Raw genomic sequence first — 21,512 nt, 5'->3', positions numbered from 1 at the left:
CTTAAATACAATCTTCAAAGGCCAAGAAAAATGGGCTTGTGCTCTTTTGCATCCCAGCAACAAGTCACTGCTGAAAGGAGTGCAAGCGAGAAGGCAGTTTTTCTTTATGGTGGTGATGGGGATGCCTCTAAAGCCAGCCATCTGGGGATTAAACTTTGTATTGACGGTACTGGCGAGTACTTTGTCCTGTCTCTTTTGTATGCTCTTCTGGATTTTGATGTCAACTGTGTTAAACGAGCCTTGCACTTGTTAATGCAATTTCTGGGCCTGCTCCCATTGAAGTCATGGCAAAGATCACACTGGTTTTGGAGGCGGCCGGATCAAATCCCCTGCTATGACCTTCTGGATGCAGTATTTTAGCAGGTAGTTCCGACATGTGTTTCACATAAGCTCAGTCTGTTTTTCGCTGTTAACACTGCAGCTGTTGTAGGTGCCCTTGTTCCCCAGCTACACCCTGAGCGCAGGCTCCAAAGCCAGGATATCCTCTGAGGGTTCTCTCTGCTCCATCAGATCTTCCCATTGCCACTCGCCCCAAGGAACAAGCGTCACAGTTTGTCACTGGCGGTTTCCGTGGGCTTTTCTGGTTTGGGGGTTCTGTTTGTTTTCTCACTCTATTACTGTACCTAATTTGACACGCTGAAGATTTTTCTATTGTTTCTAGACAAAGAATTTGTTTTAGAAATGTGGAGTGGGAAGGAGGTTCATGTTTAAGCACACGCAGAAGCAGCTGGCTGTGATCTGAGCACAGCAGTTTCCCTACCTGGATCTCCCCAAGCCATTGCCCTTGAGTTGCTCAGCTCTGTTCAGTTTTCCTGCCTTGTGCTTCTGCCACCTCCGTCCCCGCTTCCCTTTGGTGTCTCTCAGCGCTTCTCCCAGTGGTTATTTCCCTGTTTCAGCTGGGCCTGCCTCTCCGCTGACCTCTCCCTAACCCAAGCAGCAATTAAAGCCTCAACCTCAGACTCTTGAGTTCTGTTGCTTTTTGGTGTTTTTTTTTTTTTTTTTTTTTCGTTTGGGAGGATGAGAATGGGAAAACAAAAGCAGCTCCCTGACTAGTGTAAACTAGCCACAGGCACATCTGTGCCGGCGTGATGACGGCTCCCGGTGGGTGCTGCTGTCCCTTGCAGTGCTCTACTCTCCATGGCTGGCGGTGGAGGGGGACAGTGGGGGCCTGGTGTCCTGCTCAGGGTTGCTCTTGCAGCCCTGAAGACCATGTCAGCCACCCTGTGCAGTGCTGTCTCTATGGAGGTGCGGCCAGGAGCGTGGTAGGACATGTCTGAGCTGAGGGCTATGGGCAGGCAAATACGCTGCTCAGCCTCAACAAATAGGACAAAGTGTAGATGCATGTATTTTGGTATCCATTGCATCAAACATCCTAAATAAAGAAGTGATCCTGGCCTGTTTTTTGAAGTACCTAGTGCTTGGGATGAGGTTTGCCCTGTTTTGTGCAGCAGCTGAGCCTGCCCTGACAGTGGTCTCTGGCTGTAATGGTGATGTGGTGAAGTGGATATTGTTGTTGTAAGGTGTGCATAGGGCACTGAGGCTGACAGATGAGTGGTGTGATGCCTTAAATTCCAGCTTCTAAGGGTTAGCATGTCACACCTGTGCTCACAGCTTATCCTTGTCCTGCTTTCTCTGTTGTGCCCCCGCCACAAAGATGCTTCAGCTGCGGGTTTTCAGCAGGGCACCCCACAAGGGGCGGCCTTCCCCAGCACAACAGCCAGCATGCTGCAGCAACAACATCTGTTTGCTGGGCACACTTTGTCTCTGAAGAGGCTGCTCAGCACGCTCCATCTGCGCCCAGGGTTGTGTTGCTGGTGCCGTGTTTTGCCAGCCAGGCCGGAGGCACCGGGGTCCGCAACCCGTGCCAGCAGGGCTGGCTGCCCACCGCCTGCCCCCTGAGTGGGAGCTCAGCATCCTGCCAGCTGCTTTGCCCGCGTCTCTCCCCCAACCCCAGCCCCTTCCCCCTGGCCGGGCCGTCCCTCCGGGAGCCCCCAGCCTCTCCAGATTAGAGCTCTCCAGGGAAGGGGCTTTTTGAAAGGAAGAAAGGGAAAGGGGGTGTGGGGTGGGGAGGGGAGGAAAAGGGAGAGGGGGAGAGAAGAAAGAGGGGGAGCAGAAGAATGAAAACAGACCCAAGGGGCAATAGTCCCTCGAGCCATTTCACTGCATTACAATGAATATGGACTCTATTAAGCTCCGTTCTGCCTGTTAGTGTTTCCCAGGGCAACACAGCTCCCATATGGCAAGCATGCAGCAGATTAGGATGGGCCTCCGGGCTTCATTGAGGGCCCGGGGCTTGACTGGCAGTTGAACCCCATTCCCCCCCCCACTCCTCACACTTGACACTGCCTGTGTTTATCTAAAGCGAAAAAAGGGGCCGGGGTGGGAGAAGGGGGCATTTGGGGGGTTATTGTCCCGGGCAATGGGAGAGGGCAGGGAGACGGGTGGGGGGGCCGGGGGAGGGAGCTGGGGAGGGGGGGGGGGCAGCCCCTCATACATATGCAAGAGGGGCCGTGAATGGGCAGAGGAGAAATAAAGCAGATGGAATTCGTGTTAAAGAACAGCCACAATCGCCCTCGGAAAACGAGCAGAGAAAAGCGGGCGGCCTTAAAGGAGAGCAGGGAGCAGCGTTTATCCAATTAGCAGGGTTGTCAAATTGAATTTACTCAGAATAGAGGGGGGGCCGGGGGAGAGGAGGGAAATTAAGTGTCGGGGCATAGAGGGAGCGTGATGGTGAAGAAAGGCCGTGGCTTGGTTCTCCTGCTCTCTGGGAGTTTGGCCTTCTCCAAGCCTGCACCGTCTTTAGGGCACGTCGAGGGGCAGCGAGGCTGGCCTGCTAGGCCCAGTGTGGGAATGGCCGAGGGGATCCTCACAGTAGTTAACCTATCTCCTGCCACACATCCCTCCTAGATCCCTTCACGCAGCAGCCAGTGTAGTGCAATGGCGTGAGGTGGTGTGGTCAGTGCGTGGGGGTCCCAGCCCTGCTTTGCTGCGTGCCCTTGCTCTAGGTGGGCTTCCTCTGCTCACTCTTAGGCCTTGTTTTTTCTGAAGCAACTGGATACAGTGGCTCTCCTTCCTTTTGAGTCTTCCTTTTCAGTGCTTTAAGCTCTATGGAACAACTTTAAAAACCGTTGTCTCGTATTAAAACCTAATGATCACAAGCAACGTTAGCCTGCTATACCGTGGAAGGTGCCTGTTCTGAAGAGCAGCAGTCCCAAAGCCCAAGCAGCGAGCTGGGAGCTCCGCTGTCCCAGCCTGACCTGCTGCTGGAAGCAGCTGCGGCCATCTCCCGGCATCACCCGCACGTCCCCATCTGGCCCCAGCCCCGCAGGCCTCCCCCCCGGCCTGCGGTGTCACTGCTTTCCCCGCCTGCATTCCCTCAGCCCTTGCTGCCTGCTAGTGGAGCTGGGCAGCGGGCTGGGCCTGTTTTCCATTTGGGGCCTTGTAAATCACGGGTGGTGTGGCTGTAATGAGGGCTGCCGGCCCGGCCCTTGTTAAGCAGGAGGGGGTTCGGGGCTGTGGGCAGCATTTCCTCAGTAAAACCTTCAGTTCTAATCAGCAGACACCTCTCTTGCTGCCTGTGTCTAATTCAGGTCCCTTTTCCTCTGCAGCCTTTCCCCCCTTCACCCCCCCACCCCCGTGTGCCTTTCTCCCCTCTCAAGGCCTCACCTCTGCCTTTCCCTTCCCTCCTCTGGGGCCTTTGGTGTGGGGCGGGAAGCGAAGCCGACAGATTTTACACCCCCCAATCTGACAAAGCTCTCGTTAATTTTGCTCTCCTAATGGCCCCCTCCTTTGATTTACTGGGCCTTCTGAAAGAGACTTCGAGCCTTCACTCCCCTGACAGGAAACTGTTATTTTAACCTGACAGGAAAGAATTAAAAATAAATAAGTAAATAATTCCCCCCCTTCCCCAGCGAAGCCCTTCCAGCACCTTTAACCCTTTCTTTACCCAGTTAAGCAGAGGTGGGAGGTGGGAGTGACCACAGAAGTGCCAGCAAATGGGGGCCACCTCAGCTCCTCGCCGCTCCCGGCGTGCGCGGGGCTGCCGGCAGCTCGCAAGCTGCCCGGTTAATAAAGTGCCTTGCTCTGCACTACTGCAGGCTGCTTAAGGGCAGCGCTTTCAAAAGAGGTCAGCTCCCATTTAGGCGTCGAAATAAGTTGGTTGCCTATTCAGGAGAGCTCAGCATGTCAAGAACTGAATGCTTTTGAAAATCTGGCTTCAATTGTGGAAGCTGAGAATTTCGAAATCTGGCCCCGGATCCTAATAGTCCTTTTGGAATTGATGTTTTCATTCATTTTCCTCATTATTTTTATGCCGGCCATTTACTTTTTGTACTTCACTCAGCTGTGAAAGAAATGGCCACATGTCCCTATTTAGAGCTCATGTTCTGCCTGGAGGTTTGGGGAGGTACCATACACTTGTCGCAACACACCTTCTCTCCTCGGCCTCCGTTGAATACTATTTAATCTGCCTGGCACTTTGGCCAAATTTTGTGATCTCCCTTTTTTTTCTCTCCCCCCACCTATTGCCCTTCTTCTTTCTACAGACTGGGGACAGCCAGTCCGGTCATGGCGTCCATGTGCATGGGTGGTCCTTGCTCATGTAGGGTCCATTAGGCCTTTGGCTTTCTCTCTCTGGCCAGAGGCTCTGAGCAGTGCATTGCTGCTGGGAGGTCTGGTTGGGAACCTCTTTACCTTCCCCCACCCTCAGTATGGACTCCAAGGAGCAACTCTTTCCTGTCCAACATTTTTCCATCCTGCTGCCAAGCTCGTCCAGATACGGCAAGTGAGTCAGCTTTGCGTTGTAGGCTTCCAGCACTGAGGAGCAGGGCTTAAGGTCTATCCCAGAAATGTTCTTCTGGTTTGGTGGAAGACTTTCAATCTCCATAATACCTTGTAGAGTGAAGTAGAAACCCAGTTTTTAAACCTTTTCTAGGCTAAGGTGGAACACCAGTGCATGTTCATGTTAGGCCTGGTCAGTGGTAGCTTGGCTGAGACAGCTGTGGTGTAACTAAGGGTTCTTTGGTGACCATCTTAGGTGGAGAACTTAACTTCAGTGACTCAGATGCTCTCCAAGATGACAGCTAAAGGATCTCATACCACAGCGTGTGCTGCTTAATGGGGGAAACTCCTCAAAGACAAATTGTTGAGGCTTTCTTCCCTCTTTGGGGGAAGAAAATGATGCTGGGAAGGCTGAGGCACATGGGAAGGAAGTTGTGTTATCGCTTTGGTGGTGGTGGTTACCCACAGTGGTAACTGAGCTGTGGGCTACGGTAGCTGCAATATGACTTCAGCTGATCCCAAAGCTTCAGCTGCAGGCCGGTTTGCTTGGCTTTGCTTCCTTTAGGAACCACCAGCAAAGTGGCTTGGTGAGAGCTCCCTGAGTTCAGGAGTTGTGTGCCAGCAAATGGAGCTTACCTTGAATGACTCCCTGAGCATCTCAGCAGGAGTTTCTGGGAGTTTGTGCTTCAGGAGTTCTACCTCTAGAGGTTGTACTTGAAAGGATTTGACCCTTCTTTTTGACTGAGGTGGGGATGAAAGGATGAGTTCAAACTCCTTATGGCTCAAACATTGACCATGGTGAAAATAGGAAACGCTGCTGTGCACGTGCTCTTGAGGATGGTAACTGCAGGTAATGGGCATGTGTGTCTGCAGGGGGAGCAGGCAATGTGACAGTTGCAGTTTGGGCCAGCTGCTTTAGTCAGCCTGGTCTCTCATCTCCTCTTCCAATGTAGAAGGAACAATTCTGAAACTCCTTAGGGACACACAGGACATCCATCTTGGTGCCACGGCTGGAGGGTGCTCAGAATCCTGTCGCCATTTTACGATGTCTGTGGGGGGAAATCTTTCTTCAGCTTTAGCCCTTAGCCTTTAATTCAGACTGACTGCAGTCTGACATCTGAGGTGTGTGTGGGTGCAGCCACTTAGCTCCTTAATCCCCCTAGTCTGCTTTGGCATTCATTCGTGGCAATCTCTCCTTAACAGCTCCTGCAATGTGCAACTCCTCTCAGAAATCTGATCTGTGATGGGTGGCTTTGGGCTTCAAGTTCTGAAGATTGTTTTTGCCTTCAAAGATGAACCTAGTGCTTCTTCCAGACTGGGTTGTTAAACTCAAAATGGGCTGTGTGTTTTAGGCCAACTGGTTAATCTGAACTCTTTCTATATGTTGGATTTCTTAGTTTAGAATAAAACCGTGTGATCATAGAATCATAGCGTGGCCTGGGTTGAAAAGGACCACAGTGACCATCTAGTTTCAACCCCCTGCTATATGCAGGGTCACCAATTGCCAGACCAGGCTGCCCAGAGCCACATCCAGCCTGGCCTTGAATGCCTCCAGGGATGAGGCATCCACAACCTCCTAGGGCAACCTGTTCCAGTGCGTCACCACCCTCTGTGTGATGCTAAATTAGTGTGGCACACCTTGTATCAGTGTCTGCAGCCTGCTCAGGCCATGGGCTTGGTGAATCCCTGGAAGCTTAGAAGTACTGAGAAAGAAGCCAGGCAGGGCTGAAAAACAGAGGGAAGTCTGAGAGTTTCATGCCACTGTCTCTCTTGTCATTTGCAGGAAGCTGCTGCCACATCTCTACTACATCCCCTGTGGCAGCTTATGGGACCCTTCTCTGGGCGCCTCTGCCCCAGGAGACACTGCATGGGATGGCAATGACACGTGGAAAGAAGAGACCCATGTCCGCCATCCTTTGCCTCCTCCTCGCAGCCACAAGCTGCTTTGCCAAACTGAGTGAGTTTCTGTTTTATCTGTTTGTTCCATTTTGTTTATGCTTTGTCTTGAGGCAAACTGAGCTCCCAAGATCTCACTTCTTTCTGAAGAGGCTTGGCTTCTCCCATGTGCATATGGGATATGCTGCAATGTCCAATTACATTCTGAAGGGGGCGAGCATCCCTGGCAGGATGACACTTGTTAAGAGATGAGGTTACAGGTGGAGCTGGACATTACTGCTTGGTGATGCCACGAAGAAATGGAGCTGATCAATGTCTCCAAGGATTAGGGTGTGTGTATGGTGCCAAGGGGGGCATGAGGCACAAATAGAAACGATGGGGAATGTCAAATACAGCAGTTTGGCAATTTTTTTCCTCTGTCTTTTCTTTTGCTGAGACTCACGGGGCTTTCTTCTTTCCCTTTCTTCTTCTCTGTGTAGGTGAATCTCTGCAAGTCACTGTGCAGCCTGCCTCCACCGTCCAGAAGCCTGGGGGCCCAGTCAGCCTGGGGTGTATTGTGGACCCCCCAAGAGTGAACCTTACCTGGAGACTGAATGGAAAGGAGCTGGATGGATCAGACGAGGTGCTGGGGATCCACATTGAGCAAGGGAAACTCATTATCACAGCTCTCAACAACAGCACCGTGGGGCGATACCAGTGCATTGCTCGTGTGCCCGAAGGAGTCATTGCCAGTGTCCCTGCAGTGGTCACCTTAGCTAGTGAGTAACTCTGCCATCCTGTGCATTACTCAGGCCTCCATTCACCCATCTGGAGAGGCTCATCTAAGTTCACTTGTTCACTCTGGCGTGAAGGGAGGCCTCCTTTAGCTTTTCAGGCCGTTTCGTTGCACTTCAGACCATGGACTGGCTGTCGTGTCATGGCCCAGCCATAACCTATGCTTTCCAGAAAGTACCTGTTGCTGTTGATCACCGAACTTTTGCCATCTCCTCCTTCCCATGGCTTTTTCCTCTCCTTGCAAGGTTACAGTGGCCTGGTCACTGTGAACCACCTTTCTTCTGAGCTTAAGGATTTCTGACGTGGTCCTCACCACTGTTCCCTGTTTGGGGCCACCCTTTTTTGGGCACCAGAGAGTCTGATCCTCTCTGAGTCCTGTGTAGTGTTTGGTGGATTGGGTCCTTGCTACGGAGACCTCCATCCTTTAGCACTGACAGCACTGCTTCATCTTCCTGGCACAGGGGGAGCTTGGGGCTAAACCTTAAGAAAGTGCAGAAGTGAAGATGTTTGTGCAAAGTAGGGGCTGGTTTGGCTTTAAAGCCAAGAGCTATTGGCTTGTCACTGATACATTAATCAGAAGTGAAATGTTTAGGCCAGGCTGAGTGGGAGGAGGAGGTGAAGGAGAGTTGCTGCGCTCCAAAGTGGGGTGGGAGGGGATTGTCACGGGGCTGAATATGTTGGGGGATTTGGCCTGAGCTCTGCGCAGAGATTAAGTTTCGGAGAACACATTCCAGAGCAGAAAGGGCGTTGTGTGCACTGGTGGCCTGATAGAGGGAAGGAGAGGAGGGAGAGGTGGATGGGATTACCTTGGACATGGTTTGCATTTAGGAGAGCTGGGTGTGCACAACTCCTCAGCCTGATCATTTCATTCTTAGGCTGCTTTCCTTTTCTCTTCTTCTCTTCACTCCAGCCCACTGTCAGCAGCTCTGTCTTCTAAAGGAAATCGTGTCTGTTTGACACACCTCCTTGGGTCTGGCATCAGTGGTGAACAGCAGATAGGTCCTACAGCAGCAGAGGGGCTTTGTGCTAGGCACTGTGGATCTCCTGTCTTCCTAGGCAAAAGGCACCATGGCAGCCTTGAATGGGGAAGGCTTGGAAGTCTGTGGGTGAAGAGAGGGCAGGCAGCACCAGGAAAGACATGGGGCTGGAGGTGTAGGAGAGAAGGCTTCTGAGGGGGTGCAGATAACCAAGCTCATGTTCATGGAGACAGAACCTGCTCACATCAGTGGCTTTGCAGTAGTTTAAAATAAGAGGGGGCACCAATTTGTGGTGGGACTCAGTTGGATGGCTGTGGTAGCACATGCACCACAGGCTGTCATGCCTGCTCCAGACCTCACCTATAGGTCCTTGCTGTGAGCTGGTCTGAGGGAGACCAGGGTCTGTGGGGAGGACCTGGCAGATGGGCATTGGCACTGGTCCTTTGGGCTTCTTCCCATCACCTGCTCGGCTGAAAGGAAACCTCAGAAAGTCTCAGCCTCATCCAGAAATTACTTTCAGAGATGGAAGAGTGAAATTGGAATGTGAATATGAAAGAAGCAGGAGGGAAAGAATGTATTTTCGAGATTATGGCTTAGGTTTAATTTGGAAGCAGTTCTGAAGTCACTGGAAAAAGTCTCCTGCTAGATTTCAAGGAGTTTAGGTAACATCTTCAGGCCAACCTTTTGGCTTATTGCACTCCTTTTTTTCCTCCTTTGGAGGAAGTACCCTAGAGTGTCCCAGGCTTTGCATGCCCAGTTCTGCAGGATCTCCTTGGATCCGAGGGGTAACTCACAGGGACAAGCATGCTGAAGTGCTTGGCTGGCAGAGCAGGCAGCCAAAGGTAGTAAAAGCCAAGCAATTCACAGTATTCATGGAAAAATCCATGTGTTCAGCTCAGCAGCTATCCTGCAATCGATAGCCGTGACATTTAAAACCGAAAAAATAATCAGGAGTGAAGCGAAGGGAAGCACCTGCTGTAGTGTATCCCCAAAGCACCACCCAGCAGGCAGGGATGAGAGGAGCGCCTGTACACCCTGGGGACGCAGTGGGGAGGCTCACACGTGGGGAAAGCCAAGATGCAGCACTCATGGGCAACGACCCTGCACGGGGTTGGGCTGGGGGTCCCTGAGGAGTTTGCAGCTGCTTGCTGAAACTGGCCCCATTCATTTTCCTTTGCCTCGGCCTCCCTGATCACAGCTCCCCAGAGGCGCTGGTAGGGAAGAGGCCTCTTGCAGGTTGGAAAAGCATTTGCTGAGCTGGCTCAGGAGGTCCGGCCCTGGGGGCAGAAGTGGTGTGAGAAGGTGAGAGAAGGAAAACACAGGTGGGGTCTGTGAGCCTCTGGAGGGCTGACATGAGGGCTATGAGACATCTGGGGAGCTGAGGGAGAGCAGGGCTTCAGGATGCCAGAGGCTGGAGGGCAGCGTGGGTTTGCCCAGAGGGCAGTGAGAGGACTTGCACCTTGAGAGCCTGCTTTCTATTTACTGCTGCTCCTTCTCAGAGTTATTTATGGCCTCCCATTCATTTAATCCAATCCGTCTCGCCCATCCTGCTGTTTGGCCCCCCGCCCCGGGATTCAGCTGGTTTCACTCCTGATGACAGCGGCTGGGCAGCTGTGGGGTTGACCCTCCTCGCGCCTCCTCACGGGCTGCAGATGGACACAAGGAGCGGCCTTTGCTTGCACTCCCTGCCACACGCAAAAAGAAAATAACAATAATAATAAATCGTGTTATCCCGGCACAGCTGGAATTTGCAGCCATGGAAAGGAGAAGCAGTTTCTCCTGCCTGCATGAAGCCCTTGGGGTGAAGCCGCTGTCCCCTCAGGTGGCCCTGCCATGATGCGTGTGGTAGAGGGGGAACCAGCTGGGAGCTGTGACCACCTGGAGGCACATCCCACTGGCAGGTAGCTTGGCTCATTCCCTGTGAGGAAGCAGGAATTCAGGGCAGTAGTCTGGCAGGAAGCTTTTATGCCCACACATTGGAAAATCTCTCAGTCTTTTGCCTAATTCTCCCTCCACATCTATTGGGCCCTGTGGCCCCATTTCTTTGTCCTTTCTGCAAGCGGCCCAAGGGAGACAGAGCCACGTGTCCCGGTCCCCTCTGAGGGGCATCTGCAGCTGTGTGAGCTGCCAGGGGGCTGCGTGTGAAGGACCCCCCTGCTGCCATCCTCCACCAGGCCACCCCAGGGGTCCCCACATGGGGACAGAGCTCTTGGTGGGGCTGTGGGGCTGCTTGCTGGGGCTGGCGCGTGTGCATACGTGTGTGTATGTGCAGATCCCTGCCAGAGTTGCTGGAGCCTATGCCTTGGCTCCACAATCTTAATTTGGCTGTGATGAATCCAGACCACCAAGGCGCACATTAATTTTCCTGATGCTCGTTTATATTTTGTTGATCAGGGAAGTATGTGTGATGTGTGCAGGCAGACACTGGGCTCTCGCCTCTTCTCTACCTCTTTCCATTTCTGTGGCTCCTGCTGTTTTATTCCTTGATCGAGTAGGAAAGCGAAGAGGAGAATCTACCCGACACCCTTCCCCTCCCCGGCAGCAACTTTCCTTGCTGGAATAGAGCGGGTTGCCGCCAGCTCTTCACAAGTTAAGAGTTAATCTTCATCTGGCTTTAATACCCAGTGGAAACATGGCTCCCCTCCTCGGCTTGTCTTAAAGGATTAATGGCATTTCTGAAGTTCACCCTTATTCCTTCTTTTTAGTATTTTATTATTTTTTTTCTTTTAATTGAACGATGCCAAGAAATTCCAAAAGTATGAAGCATGTTCGACTGCAAATCATTTTTATGACATTGCAAAACCTCCTCTCCCCTGCTCGGCCCACTCCCCTCCCCTCGAATCCGGGCACGGGAACACTCGCTCCCCAAGCAGCCGCCCGACAGCCCCTCCGCGCCGCCTTCGGGGAGGCTTTCTCGCCACCCTGCCAAGAGGGCTGGTTTTTATTTAAACCCCATAAAGTATCTTGCTTTAATCAGAAAGTCTGCTTGAGAAATTTCATGTCACTTTTCCGTGACTGTGGGTGGGAGAAGCTCGGAGCCAGCGTTGTCTCTTTCTCTTGGAGCGCTGCTCTATTTCGCGGAGAACAAAAACACATTTTTTTGCTGGCTTGGCTGCCAAGGGCAGGCTGCACCGAGCCCGCCCTCCACAAGCCCTTCTGTTCCACAGCTCCCCAAACTGCCCGTGGGCACTGACACTGTGCACCTGGATGCCATCGGAGGGGATGGCTGAGCTGGTGACGGCATGTGGCCTCATTGTGCCCAATAGCACAGGGCTAGAGGATGAGTGCCCTCCTCTTCAGGTGGTGGAAGAGGTCGTGGTGATGCGCAGAGCTGGGGGTGATGCCTATGAAGGTTCCTTTCCTCACCATCACCCTTCTTCCCAACTTTGCACACCTTTTTGCCTCCTGCCACACAGTGTCTGCACGCCCTTGAGGCATCCCAAAATGGTGATTAAAGCATTGACTGCTCGGTAGCAGGACAGCAGCTGTGCTGGAAGTAGGAAGCAATAGAAGGAGCGCTTTTGGCTGCCCCTCGGTGCTGCAGTAAGTTGGCTCCATTTTCACTTTGAGGCCAGGATTTTTCACACCCAGTTCGTCAACCGTGGAACAGGCAGCTTCTCTGGAAGCTGTGTTTTAATTTATATGCTTTGTAGGAAGGAGAAGAAAAAAAACACAGCTCTGATATGGGGCCAGTTTCCCCGGCTGCTGTGGATGGAGCAGTCCTCTGCTGGCACAGCAGCGAAGCAGCCCCACATCTGTGGGGAAAGGATGAACTGGGGTGCTGGGCCAACTGAGATGTCCTGTTGTTTGCTCCCTTTGCAGATCTCAAGGATTTCAAGTTTGATGGCCCTCACGTGATTGAGGTGGATGAAGGCAACACAGCTGTCATCGCCTGTGACCTGCCTGAAAGCCATCCCAAGGCCCAGGTCCGCTACAGTGTGAAGCATGAGTGGCTGGAGGCCTCCCGAGGTGAGCACTGCAAGGCTCTATCTCACTGCATGCCCATGGCCTCAGCTTTAGTCTTTTGGGCTGATCTGAGCACAGGCACTTTGAGGGTTTTTGTCAAGGCTCCACGTGTTCCCTCTTCACTTGGACTGAGGAGTCAGGTGTAACACCAGTGTGCTGAAGGAAGCCTGGGGAAAGGAAGTAGAATTAGGTGATGAACCACATTGCTCTTCATTGAGAGTCTTCATATGTCCATGCGGTTTTCTTCCAGCCCAGTTCCTGGATGAAGATGATTCTGAACCTGGGGGAATTTTTAAGATTTGAATCTTAAATCCTGCAGCTTCACTGTTATCTACTATACATACTTGTTACAAGTAGCTTCACCTGCAGCACTCTGCCTCCCACAGCTGCATCGTATTTCCTCCTGATGTGTGAACATAAAGAGCTTATTTCAGTGCTGTTAGTGTTATCACATTGTTTCCCTTCTCATTTGTCCACCTTTTCTCTTAGGGCACTGTTTCATCCAGGTGCCACATCTTGAGACATGAGCCATCTCCTTTTTTCTCCCTACAGACAATTACCTTATCATGCCATCTGGGAACCTTCAGATTGTCAATGCCAGCCAGGAGGATGAGGGGACATATAAATGTGCTGCCTACAACCCTGTGACACAGGAGGTTAAAACCTCAGTCTCCAGTGAGAGGCTCCGTGTGAGACGTAAGTTGCTCTCCTCTCACTGCATGGCACCTTCTTAGCCATTCCAGTCCTATTTTAGCTGGGTTTGGGTGTGAACTGACATTAGCAGCTGCTGAGAAAACCCATTTCTCACAGCAGAGTTGCCCTGGGTCTGCTCCCAGGGTTTGTGTGTGCAGCCTTGGGATTGCCTTACCTCTTTCGGACTTACTCTTGGTGATATGTGAGCAAAGGCCCTTAGTCCATCAGCAAAACCACTTGCTGCATGCACAGATCTTTTAAAGAACAGCCTTTGTGTCCTGCTTTGACACCCTCCTTCCTATTACCACCGTCCTCTTCTTCTCTCAGGCTCCACAGCAGAGGCCGCTCGGATAATCTACCCACCTGAAGCTCAGACCATCATCGTCACCAAAGGCCAAAGCCTCATCCTGGAGTGTGTGGCCAGTGGGATCCCCCCGCCCCGTGTCACCTGGGCCAAAGATGGCTCCAGTGTCTCAGCGTACAATAAGACACGGTTCCTGCTCAGCAACCTTCTGATTGACCCCACCAGCGAGGAAGACTCAGGCACCTACAGCTGCACAGCTGACAATGGGGTTGGCGAGGCTGGAGCAGCATTCATCTTCTACAACGTGCAGGTGTTTGGTGAGTGCTGCTGTAGCTCTTGTTTCAGGAGGGGCTGGGACTTTCTCATCTGTTTTCAGTGAAAAATACTAGTGCCGCTGTACTTTTCATCTCTCTGGACAAACCACATTGTAAGTCAAGCCATGCCTGTGGTTCCAGTTTCTAGGAGATGGGATAAATTCTGTCTTGAGGGTGAAAGGTGCTTACTTCCAGGATCCCACCAGGAGCTTCCCTATGAGCTCATCTCTTGTCCCTTGTGTCACTGGGTTTGCTCCAACACTCTTTAGTGGAGGACTGGCTCTATCTCAGACGTATTTGAGGTCGGTATAGGAGGCATCAGAGAGTCTTGCTTTTCACTTCTTTCAGTAGGGAAGCTCTCTGTGGGGTGAGAAATGGAAAGAACGCCACACCTTCGGTATTTCTACCACGTATCCTTCCCCTTCTTACAAGCTTTAGGGAGGGTAAGCCCATGTTTTGATGGATTGTGTGTCATCCAAGTGTGAAAGTGTTGTTGGCACAAGTGCAACCTTTGCAGAGTACTGTTTCAGCTAAGAAAAGTGGGACTCAGGTGCCTGCTGTCACTGTGTGACTGAGAGGGGAAGGTGGCCTTAGGCCATCTCTCCTCTTGGTTCATATGGTTGCTGATGTAACAAACCAGATCCATGTGGGACCCCATCAAGGTAGCAGGACTGGCAGGAAGGGTTGAGAATCCACCCTTTCACCCTCATCTTTGCCATAAAAGAGAGTGCAAAGCCATGACCATGCCATACCCCCTGCCAAATGGTGATCATTATTTGTGCTTTTCCCCATTCAGAGCCCCCAGAGGTCACCATGGAGCTGTCCCAGCAGATCATTCCCTGGGGCCAAAGCGCCAAGTTCACCTGTGAGGTGCGAGGGAACCCCCAGCCCTCAGTCATGTGGCTGCGCAATGCCGTGCCCCTCTCTGCCAGCCACCGGCTCCGGCTGTCCCGCCGAGCACTGCGAGTGGTCAGTGTGGGGCCCGAAGATGATGGAATTTACCAGTGCATGGCAGAAAACGAGGTCGGAAGTGCTCAAGCCATGGTGCAGCTGAGGACGGCCCAGCCAGGTGAGTCCATCCTTTGAAGCTTTTGGTCATTCGGTGTTAGAGGCCAATGAACAGCAAAAGAGCAGAGAGGAGGAGAAAACTGGTGTGTAACCCTCCTGTTTGGGTTTGAGCTGCTGTGTTCTTCCTTTTTCTTCATCCTGCACTCTGAATAGTTTTGGAGATGCTGTCTCCTTCCTTGGACTCTGCTGAACTTACCCGGGGTCAGAGGGGCTCTCAAAGAGGTAGGAAGCCCCCTGTGGGCCAGGTCTGTCCTGGGAGAGGCTCTGGTGAGTCAAGTCGTGTTTGTACCAGGAGAAGGACAGTTTGTTTCTAACGCTTTCTGGAGAGGCCCAGTAGGCAGCACCACCTGGGAGCTGATACCTCTTAGTTATCAGTGGTCCAGTAGCTCTAGACATCTGGGAGGATTCAGGGGGCTTCTCTTAGCTCTGTCTTCATTGCAGCCTGGATCGTGCATTTAACCCTGCCTGTACCACTCATTTACTCTCAGCATCTTGTCTTTCAGGAGCCACCCTCAACCCTGGGCAAGATGCCCGGCTGGGTTCAGCTCAGCCTCCAACACCGCCTTCTAGGGACGGTGCCTTAAAGCTGCCTCTGGATAAAGGTAGTCCACCAAAGCCTGCGACCACCCCACTGGCAGCGTCTCCACAGTGTGCAGCCAACAAGGAGCTGGTGTCTCCAGCCGAGGCCCCCATCATCCTCAGTTCTCCCCGGACATCCAAAACAGACAGCTACGACCTAGTGTGGAGACCCCGGCCCGACAGCAGGGCCCCGATCCTCTACTATGTAGTGAAGCATCGCAAGGTATTGCTGTTTTGCCCTGCTGCCTCTTTCTTCCATGCTGTTCTCCAGCTGGCTGGCGGCCTTGTTGCATGCCCTGTGGGCAGTGCGCTGGGGACATGGGTGTAGGCACTCACTTCTCACTGGCACTGTGTGTCAGTGGGACAAATCCAAGAAGAGATGGTAGGGATTGGTGTGTCAGCCTCAAAATGAAGAGGCTGTGTGCACACACCTGTGCCTTGCTGGCTCTCATAGCCATGCTAACTCCTTTGGGAAGCTTCTAAACTACCACTTTCTGATAGCTTTATTCTGGAGGCTGAAGAGCAGTGCACTGCAAAGCACTTTCTGGTGGCATGCCATGGTGCATGGAGCAGTATGGGGTGCAAGCAGAGCCATTACCCAGCAGATTTTCTAAACAGCAAAACAAAGCACCGATGAGGTAAAAATTCTGCTGCTGAGGCATAGAGCAGTTCTTGTCGTTTTACTGTGAGCAAGGGGGAAAAAGCCTGTATTTCCTTTGGGTAGGCAGATGGTTGCAGCAGAAAGATTGGTTTTGCAGTGGGCTTGGAGTACATTTCAGATCTGGTATGTTTGGGAATCCCAGCTACTGCAAGCCACCATTTCTTATTATACGTGGCTATATGTATCCCTATGCCTGGAATTGTCTGACTGGTGTAACAGGAGGCTGTGCTAACACCCCCATATTGCTGATTTCTTTCTAAACAAAGCTAAGGCTGAGGGTTTCAGCAAGCTACTGCTTTAAACAACTCTTTAAAGCAAAGATAGAAGATGCCAATGCAAGAGCACGACAGGGCAAGTTTCAAAAACAAAAGATACCAAAAGCCTCACCAGGCTGTATAGGGTCTGCCAAGAAGAGATTTGTTCCCCAGTGGCGTATCATGTAACAAGCAGTTCTGTTTGCAATATTGGCTTGCAGGCTGGAGTTTGTCCATATTTTACTTGTTTTTCAGTGCTTCACCTGGAAGGGGCTGTAGGGCAGTGGAGGTCATCGCGGGTCACTGCAGTTTGCAGTAATATGTTTTCAGTGTAGTCCAAATTCTCAGCTGGAGACTCTTTCTTGGGATGCTGAAGGATTGTGTGGAAAGGAATTAGTCCCAATAACCCTCAAACTTGTTTAGAAAGAGTCTCTTTCTATAAGAGATCTGTAGGATCAAGTTATATAATGATCTGGTTTAAACATCTCTGACTGGAAAAGCGTGTGTGCGGAGAGGGAAGGAATCAATTCAGTGACAAAAGAAAAGGCTCTTTGTGTGAGAGATGGCCGAGGAAAGTAAAACCTTCTGACAGGAGGCTTAAAATTGTCTGGACAAGGGTCTGTTTCTCCTCTGCAAAGTATCTACGGATGTCTCTTCTCCCTGCTCCCACGCTGACCCTAAAATCTCAGCAGCCTGCAGGCAGTCAGATGCCATATAGTTATCAGCTTTGTTACTGAAGAATTTCACTTCTTCTTTCCTGGATACTCAGCAGTTTTCAGAGCTCCCCTCCCCGGCCTCAGAGCTCTGCGGGCTCAGGAATAAAACTAAAATGAGGCAGGCATTAATCAGTCAGTGTCAGACGCCTGGAGAAGATGAATGATACGGCTGAGTCCTGGCATTTCCGTTTTGTCGCGTTGCCTGCATTGCTAATGCTGTTTTCGGCTCCGGGTCACCTCAGCATCCTGTGTGTTTGCCTGCAAAAATATTATCCTTGCTGCTGGGGAGAAGGCAGAGAATCCCACCTTCCCTCCTGCTTTGTATGGGGCGCTGGGACATCACTGAAAAACAAAACGTGTTTCCACTTCTTTCTGGGGAAACATCCATACAGCATCCATTGCCTGCAGGGGGCGTTATAGAATCACACAAGGTGAGGCTGCACAGCCTTAACTCTGTCCATTGCCTTCGTTGTTCTCCCAGCAGGTGGCCAACGCTTCAGACAGCTGGGCGGTGAGAGATGTGCCAGCCTCGCAGCACCGCCTGACACTCACCAGGCTGGATCCCGGGAGCCTCTACGAGGTGGAGATGGCCGCTTACAACTGTGCCGGCGAGGGACAGACAGCCATGGTGACCTTCCGGACTGGTAAAGGTCAAAACGGTCCTGGGGTGTTTTGCTTTAAGGCAGTGGGGTGCCCTCATTCCTTTCTCGGTGTCTCAGTTGGACACCTGCAGAAGCACAGAAAATAGGCCTGGGAGAAATGTCAGGAGGTCGCTTAATCCTTCCTCTGCCTGGAGAAAGGATCTGCCTTTGGGACTTATTCCTGACAGGTGTTTCTCTAATCTGTTCTTAAGAGAAAATCCAAGCCTTCCCTGCTTGCTTAGTGCCAAGCTGTCTGTACCACCAAAAGGATGCTCCAAAACTCTCAGCTCAATTCTCCTGTCCCTGTGCTGCTTTTCCTGTCCCTACAAAGTGTGGGGCACGGCATTCCCCTCGTAGAAACCTTCCCTGTGGTGTGGGCTGCTCACATACCTTCTCGGGCTCTGCCTTGAGCTGACTGATGACCTCCTGCTCAGGCAGAAATATAGCAACAAGATCTTCAAAAAACTAATCAGAAGTTTTAGAAACTTAAATGTTAGTGGGGGCAAAAATAAATCAATTAATGGTATAGCAAATCTGCCTCTGTCGCTTTAGTTCCTCTCTGCAAGCTGAGCACTTTGAGCCCTCAGGGCTGTTTGAGTCCAAAGACTATTTACATAAGCATCACGACTAGGAATATTTTCTTTATTCATCACAGTGAAAATTAACTCTCACCCACACCACCATGTCCCTAATGGCATCTCTCCATCTTACACAGGCCGGCGCCCAAAACCAGAGATTGTTGCCAGCAAAGAACAGCAAATCCAAAGGGACGACCCAGGCACGAGCACTCAGAGCAGCAACCAGTCTGACAACAGCCGGCTGTCCCGTAAGGCTCTGGCTCTTCCTGTTTTCATCTCCTACCCATCTGTCCATTTTCAGTCCCCACTGTCATTCTCCCCCTGCTCACTGCTCCCACATCAGCGAGGCCTGATGTCTGTCTCTAGTCCCTCATCCACACTTCTCATTGCTGTCTCTTCTATGATGGTCGCACACACCTTACTTGAGCTGGAAAAGGGAAAAAGAGTGAGATGCAAACAGCAATAAGAGATATTTGGAGAGCAAAAACTGAAAGGAGTGAGGATTTGGGAATCGGAGCTCTAATTAAGAGCTCTTGGGACTTAGAGAGCAGCACGTGGGTGGGTTGATGCAGGTCATCCTTCACCCACATCCCTCTGAGCTACAGCATCCTTCAGACATGTTCAAAGTGTCTTGACATCCACCTGTACCCCTTGCAGCTCCAGAGGCACCAGATCGTCCAACCATCTCCATGGCATCAGAGACATCCGTGTATGTGACCTGGATCCCCCGTGGGAATGGTGGATTTCCTATCCAGTCTTTCCGTGTGGAATATAAGAAACAGAAGAAGTCAGGAGACTGGGTTCTGGCCACCAGCGACATTCCTCCCTCTCGACTCTCTGTGGAGATCCCAGACCTGGAGAAAGGTAGGCAGGAGTTCTCCTCTCCCCTTCCTGGGTTCTGTAGGAAAGCCATGCTGTCCCTGTAGGATGGTGAACTGTCTGTCACATCACTCTCAGTCCTGGCACATGTAAGCAGTACAAAGCCTCCCCAGCTCCAGCCTTGGGTGTATGGGGAAATGCTGCAGATGCTTCTCCCATTTCTCCAGCTTCAAAGACCAGCTTAGATTTGACCTCCCTCAGGGAGGCTTGTACACGCTTTTCTGTATTACGGGACATAATTACTAAAGGCATTAGTGTCTTGTTTTTGCAATTTACTAGATAGGACAAAACTTTTCTTTCTGTAACCAGAGGCAAGACAGATGGGCATGCAATTCCCGTTGAACTTCACATGAGAAGGAAAAGCATCACTGAGTAGGACAGCTTTAAAACGCAAAATACCTACCCAAACTTAAACAGCAGAAAAAGGATGTCTCAGTTAAAATGACTTAGGCTTAGAACATTGAGATCTTTGTAGGTAATTTCTCTGCAGCAGAGGAAGGATGCTATCCCGTACCTGCTTGAGTGTAAGGGCAGATTTCAGGCATCTCTGAATCCAGCCACCCACCCCACCTCCTGTTATTGCTACATGACTTCTAAACCAACCAGACAGGAACTGGGAGAGACAAATAAAAGCAGACTGTCTATCACATGGCTGAAATGTGTTTGTACTTCAACCAAAGCATCTCTATAGTTGGGTTTTTTCCTCACTTTCTGGAGAGACACAGCCCCCTCTCCACAGCCAGTCCTGTGCAAACAATAGAACTCGTGAAATACACCAAAGCTATCTTAGTGAAACTTCTTTTATTCCCCGTTTCTTCCCAAGGCTTTTCCTATAAGTTTCGTGTTCGAGCATTGAACATCCTGGGAGAAAGCGAGCCCAGTGCTGCATCTCGTCCATACGTGGTGTCTGGGCACAACAACCGAGTCTATGAGCGCCCTGTGGCTGGGCCATACATCACCTTCACGGATGCCATTAACGAGACCACCATCATGCTGAAGTGGATGGTAAGCTTTGTTGGGGGGAGAAAGAAGGATCTTTGCACGAAGCAAATGTGTAGGTGCTACTTGCCCAGCTCACACATCTTCAAGGTTACCACACCGGAGCTTGTCACTAGTGCAAATGGATTGAAGATCCTATAGCTGTCACAGGCATTGAGGGCTGGGCTTATGCTGTGCAGGAAGTCAGAGCCCAGGAAACCCTTGTAATCTTAATCCAGCATTGTGAACAGGAGGCATTTTGGTGGACAACCTCAGGTTCTTGACCACTCAGTCCAACAAGGATGGCTCAGCAATGTGCGGGGTGGCTGCTTGCTTTCCTTGCCAAAGTCCTGGAATCTATTAGCACCTCTGTCTGCCCCAGTAGTTTCCAGCAGACGTATCCTTCACTCTCACTTGCTAAACAGCAGTTCTAAGTGCTGGTAATCATGTACAGCAGTCCAGCCCTGAGGATTTTTAGGAGTGGGCAGGATATTTTGGCTCACAAGCCCAGATCCAAGTGTTTCCAACAGCTTAGAGCTTATTCAGAGGGATGCATCACACTCTTCTCTCCCATCATCTGATTCAAAATTGCTTCAGGGCAGGATGGGCAATGATGTTATTTTAAACACACTGGCTGATAAAATACCAGATGAAAGGCAGCAGAGCACATGGAGCTGGGACAGTACAGCCCCAGATGAGGGAGGAGCAGAGTTGTCTTTGAAAATATGAGACTTCTGCAGTCACTGGTTCACAGCAAGATAGATGCAGTTTGTCTGGATGCCATGAGTCTGTTGGAGTCAGGGTGATGCTGTGTTTGTCCTTGCCCAGCTGAGTCACTTGCTGAGGAAAAAGAGGGCCAGAGCAGGGCCATGAAGATGATCAGAGGGCTTGAGCAGGGGGAAACTTCCAGTACTTGAAGGGGGCCTACAGGAAAGCTGGGGAGGGATGTTTTATAAGGACATGTATTGACAGGATGAGAAATGGCTTTAAACTGGAAGAGGATAGATTTAGAGTAGATATTAGGAAGAAATTCTTTACTGTGAGGGTGGTGAGGAGGCATTCAAGGCCAGGCTGGATGGGGCTTTGAGCAACATGGTCTAGAGGGGAGGTGTCCCTGCCTATAGCAGGGGGTTGGAACTTTTTTTGCTGTGAAAACCAGAGGCTAGACAAGGAAGAGATCCTCTGCTGGGACTTCGTCCTGTCCCATCCCATTTATCCTGACTACTCCCCACCCCCCAGAACAGTATGAGTCTGACAACACAGACATCTCTGCTAATTTCTGCTCTTCCTCTGCAGTATATTCCAGCCAGCAACAACAACACTCCTATCCATGGCTTTTATATCTACTACCGCCCCACAGACAGCGACAATGACAGTGACTACAAGAAGGATGTGGTAGAAGGTAGGAGATATTTGGACACTGGTCCTAACTACTGGTTCCTCCTGTAAGAGGAC

At 51.2% G+C, this 21,512-nt stretch overlaps 2 protein-coding genes across 14 annotated transcripts in view; both read left to right on the top strand.

Annotated features, from left to right (window-relative positions):
• BOC (BOC cell adhesion associated, oncogene regulated) overlaps positions 1-21,512 on the top strand; it is an 88,190-nt gene that overhangs the window by 63,045 nt on the left and 3,633 nt on the right. For 5 of the 13 annotated variants that reach the window (XM_015875561.3, XM_085545471.1, XM_085545519.1 and 2 more), the window contains 12 exons: positions 6,563-6,736; positions 7,155-7,433; positions 12,249-12,395; positions 12,945-13,088; positions 13,413-13,706; positions 14,500-14,772; positions 15,275-15,573; positions 17,463-17,631; positions 18,338-18,448; positions 18,858-19,064; positions 19,903-20,084; positions 21,354-21,459. In XM_015875561.3, coding sequence (XP_015731047.2) covers positions 6,652-6,736; positions 7,155-7,433; positions 12,249-12,395; positions 12,945-13,088; positions 13,413-13,706; positions 14,500-14,772; positions 15,275-15,573; positions 17,463-17,631; positions 18,338-18,448; positions 18,858-19,064; positions 19,903-20,084; positions 21,354-21,459 — 2,296 coding nt within the window. In that variant the 5' untranslated portion in view covers positions 6,563-6,651. The remainder of the gene's footprint in view (positions 1-6,562; positions 6,737-7,154; positions 7,434-12,248; positions 12,396-12,944; positions 13,089-13,412; positions 13,707-14,499; positions 14,773-15,274; positions 15,574-17,462; positions 17,632-18,337; positions 18,449-18,857; positions 19,065-19,902; positions 20,085-21,353; positions 21,460-21,512) is intronic. The other 8 variants (XM_085545508.1, XM_015875587.3, XM_085545457.1 and 5 more) reach the window with 3 other exon arrangements.
• LOC107319873 (apovitellenin-1) overlaps positions 10,353-21,512 on the top strand; it is a 71,895-nt gene continuing 60,735 nt past the window's right edge. The window contains exon 1 of the mRNA XM_085545633.1: positions 10,353-10,360. The gene's annotated coding sequence lies outside the window, so the exon portion shown is untranslated. The remainder of the gene's footprint in view (positions 10,361-21,512) is intronic.

This window comes from Coturnix japonica, chromosome 1 (assembly GCF_054131305.1).
Source record: "Coturnix japonica strain WE chromosome 1, WE-NBRP24, whole genome shotgun sequence".
Lineage (NCBI taxonomy): Eukaryota > Metazoa > Chordata > Aves > Galliformes > Phasianidae > Coturnix > Coturnix japonica.
Note: the sequence above shows the minus strand (reverse complement) of the source record. Positions and strands in the feature narration are given on the sequence as shown.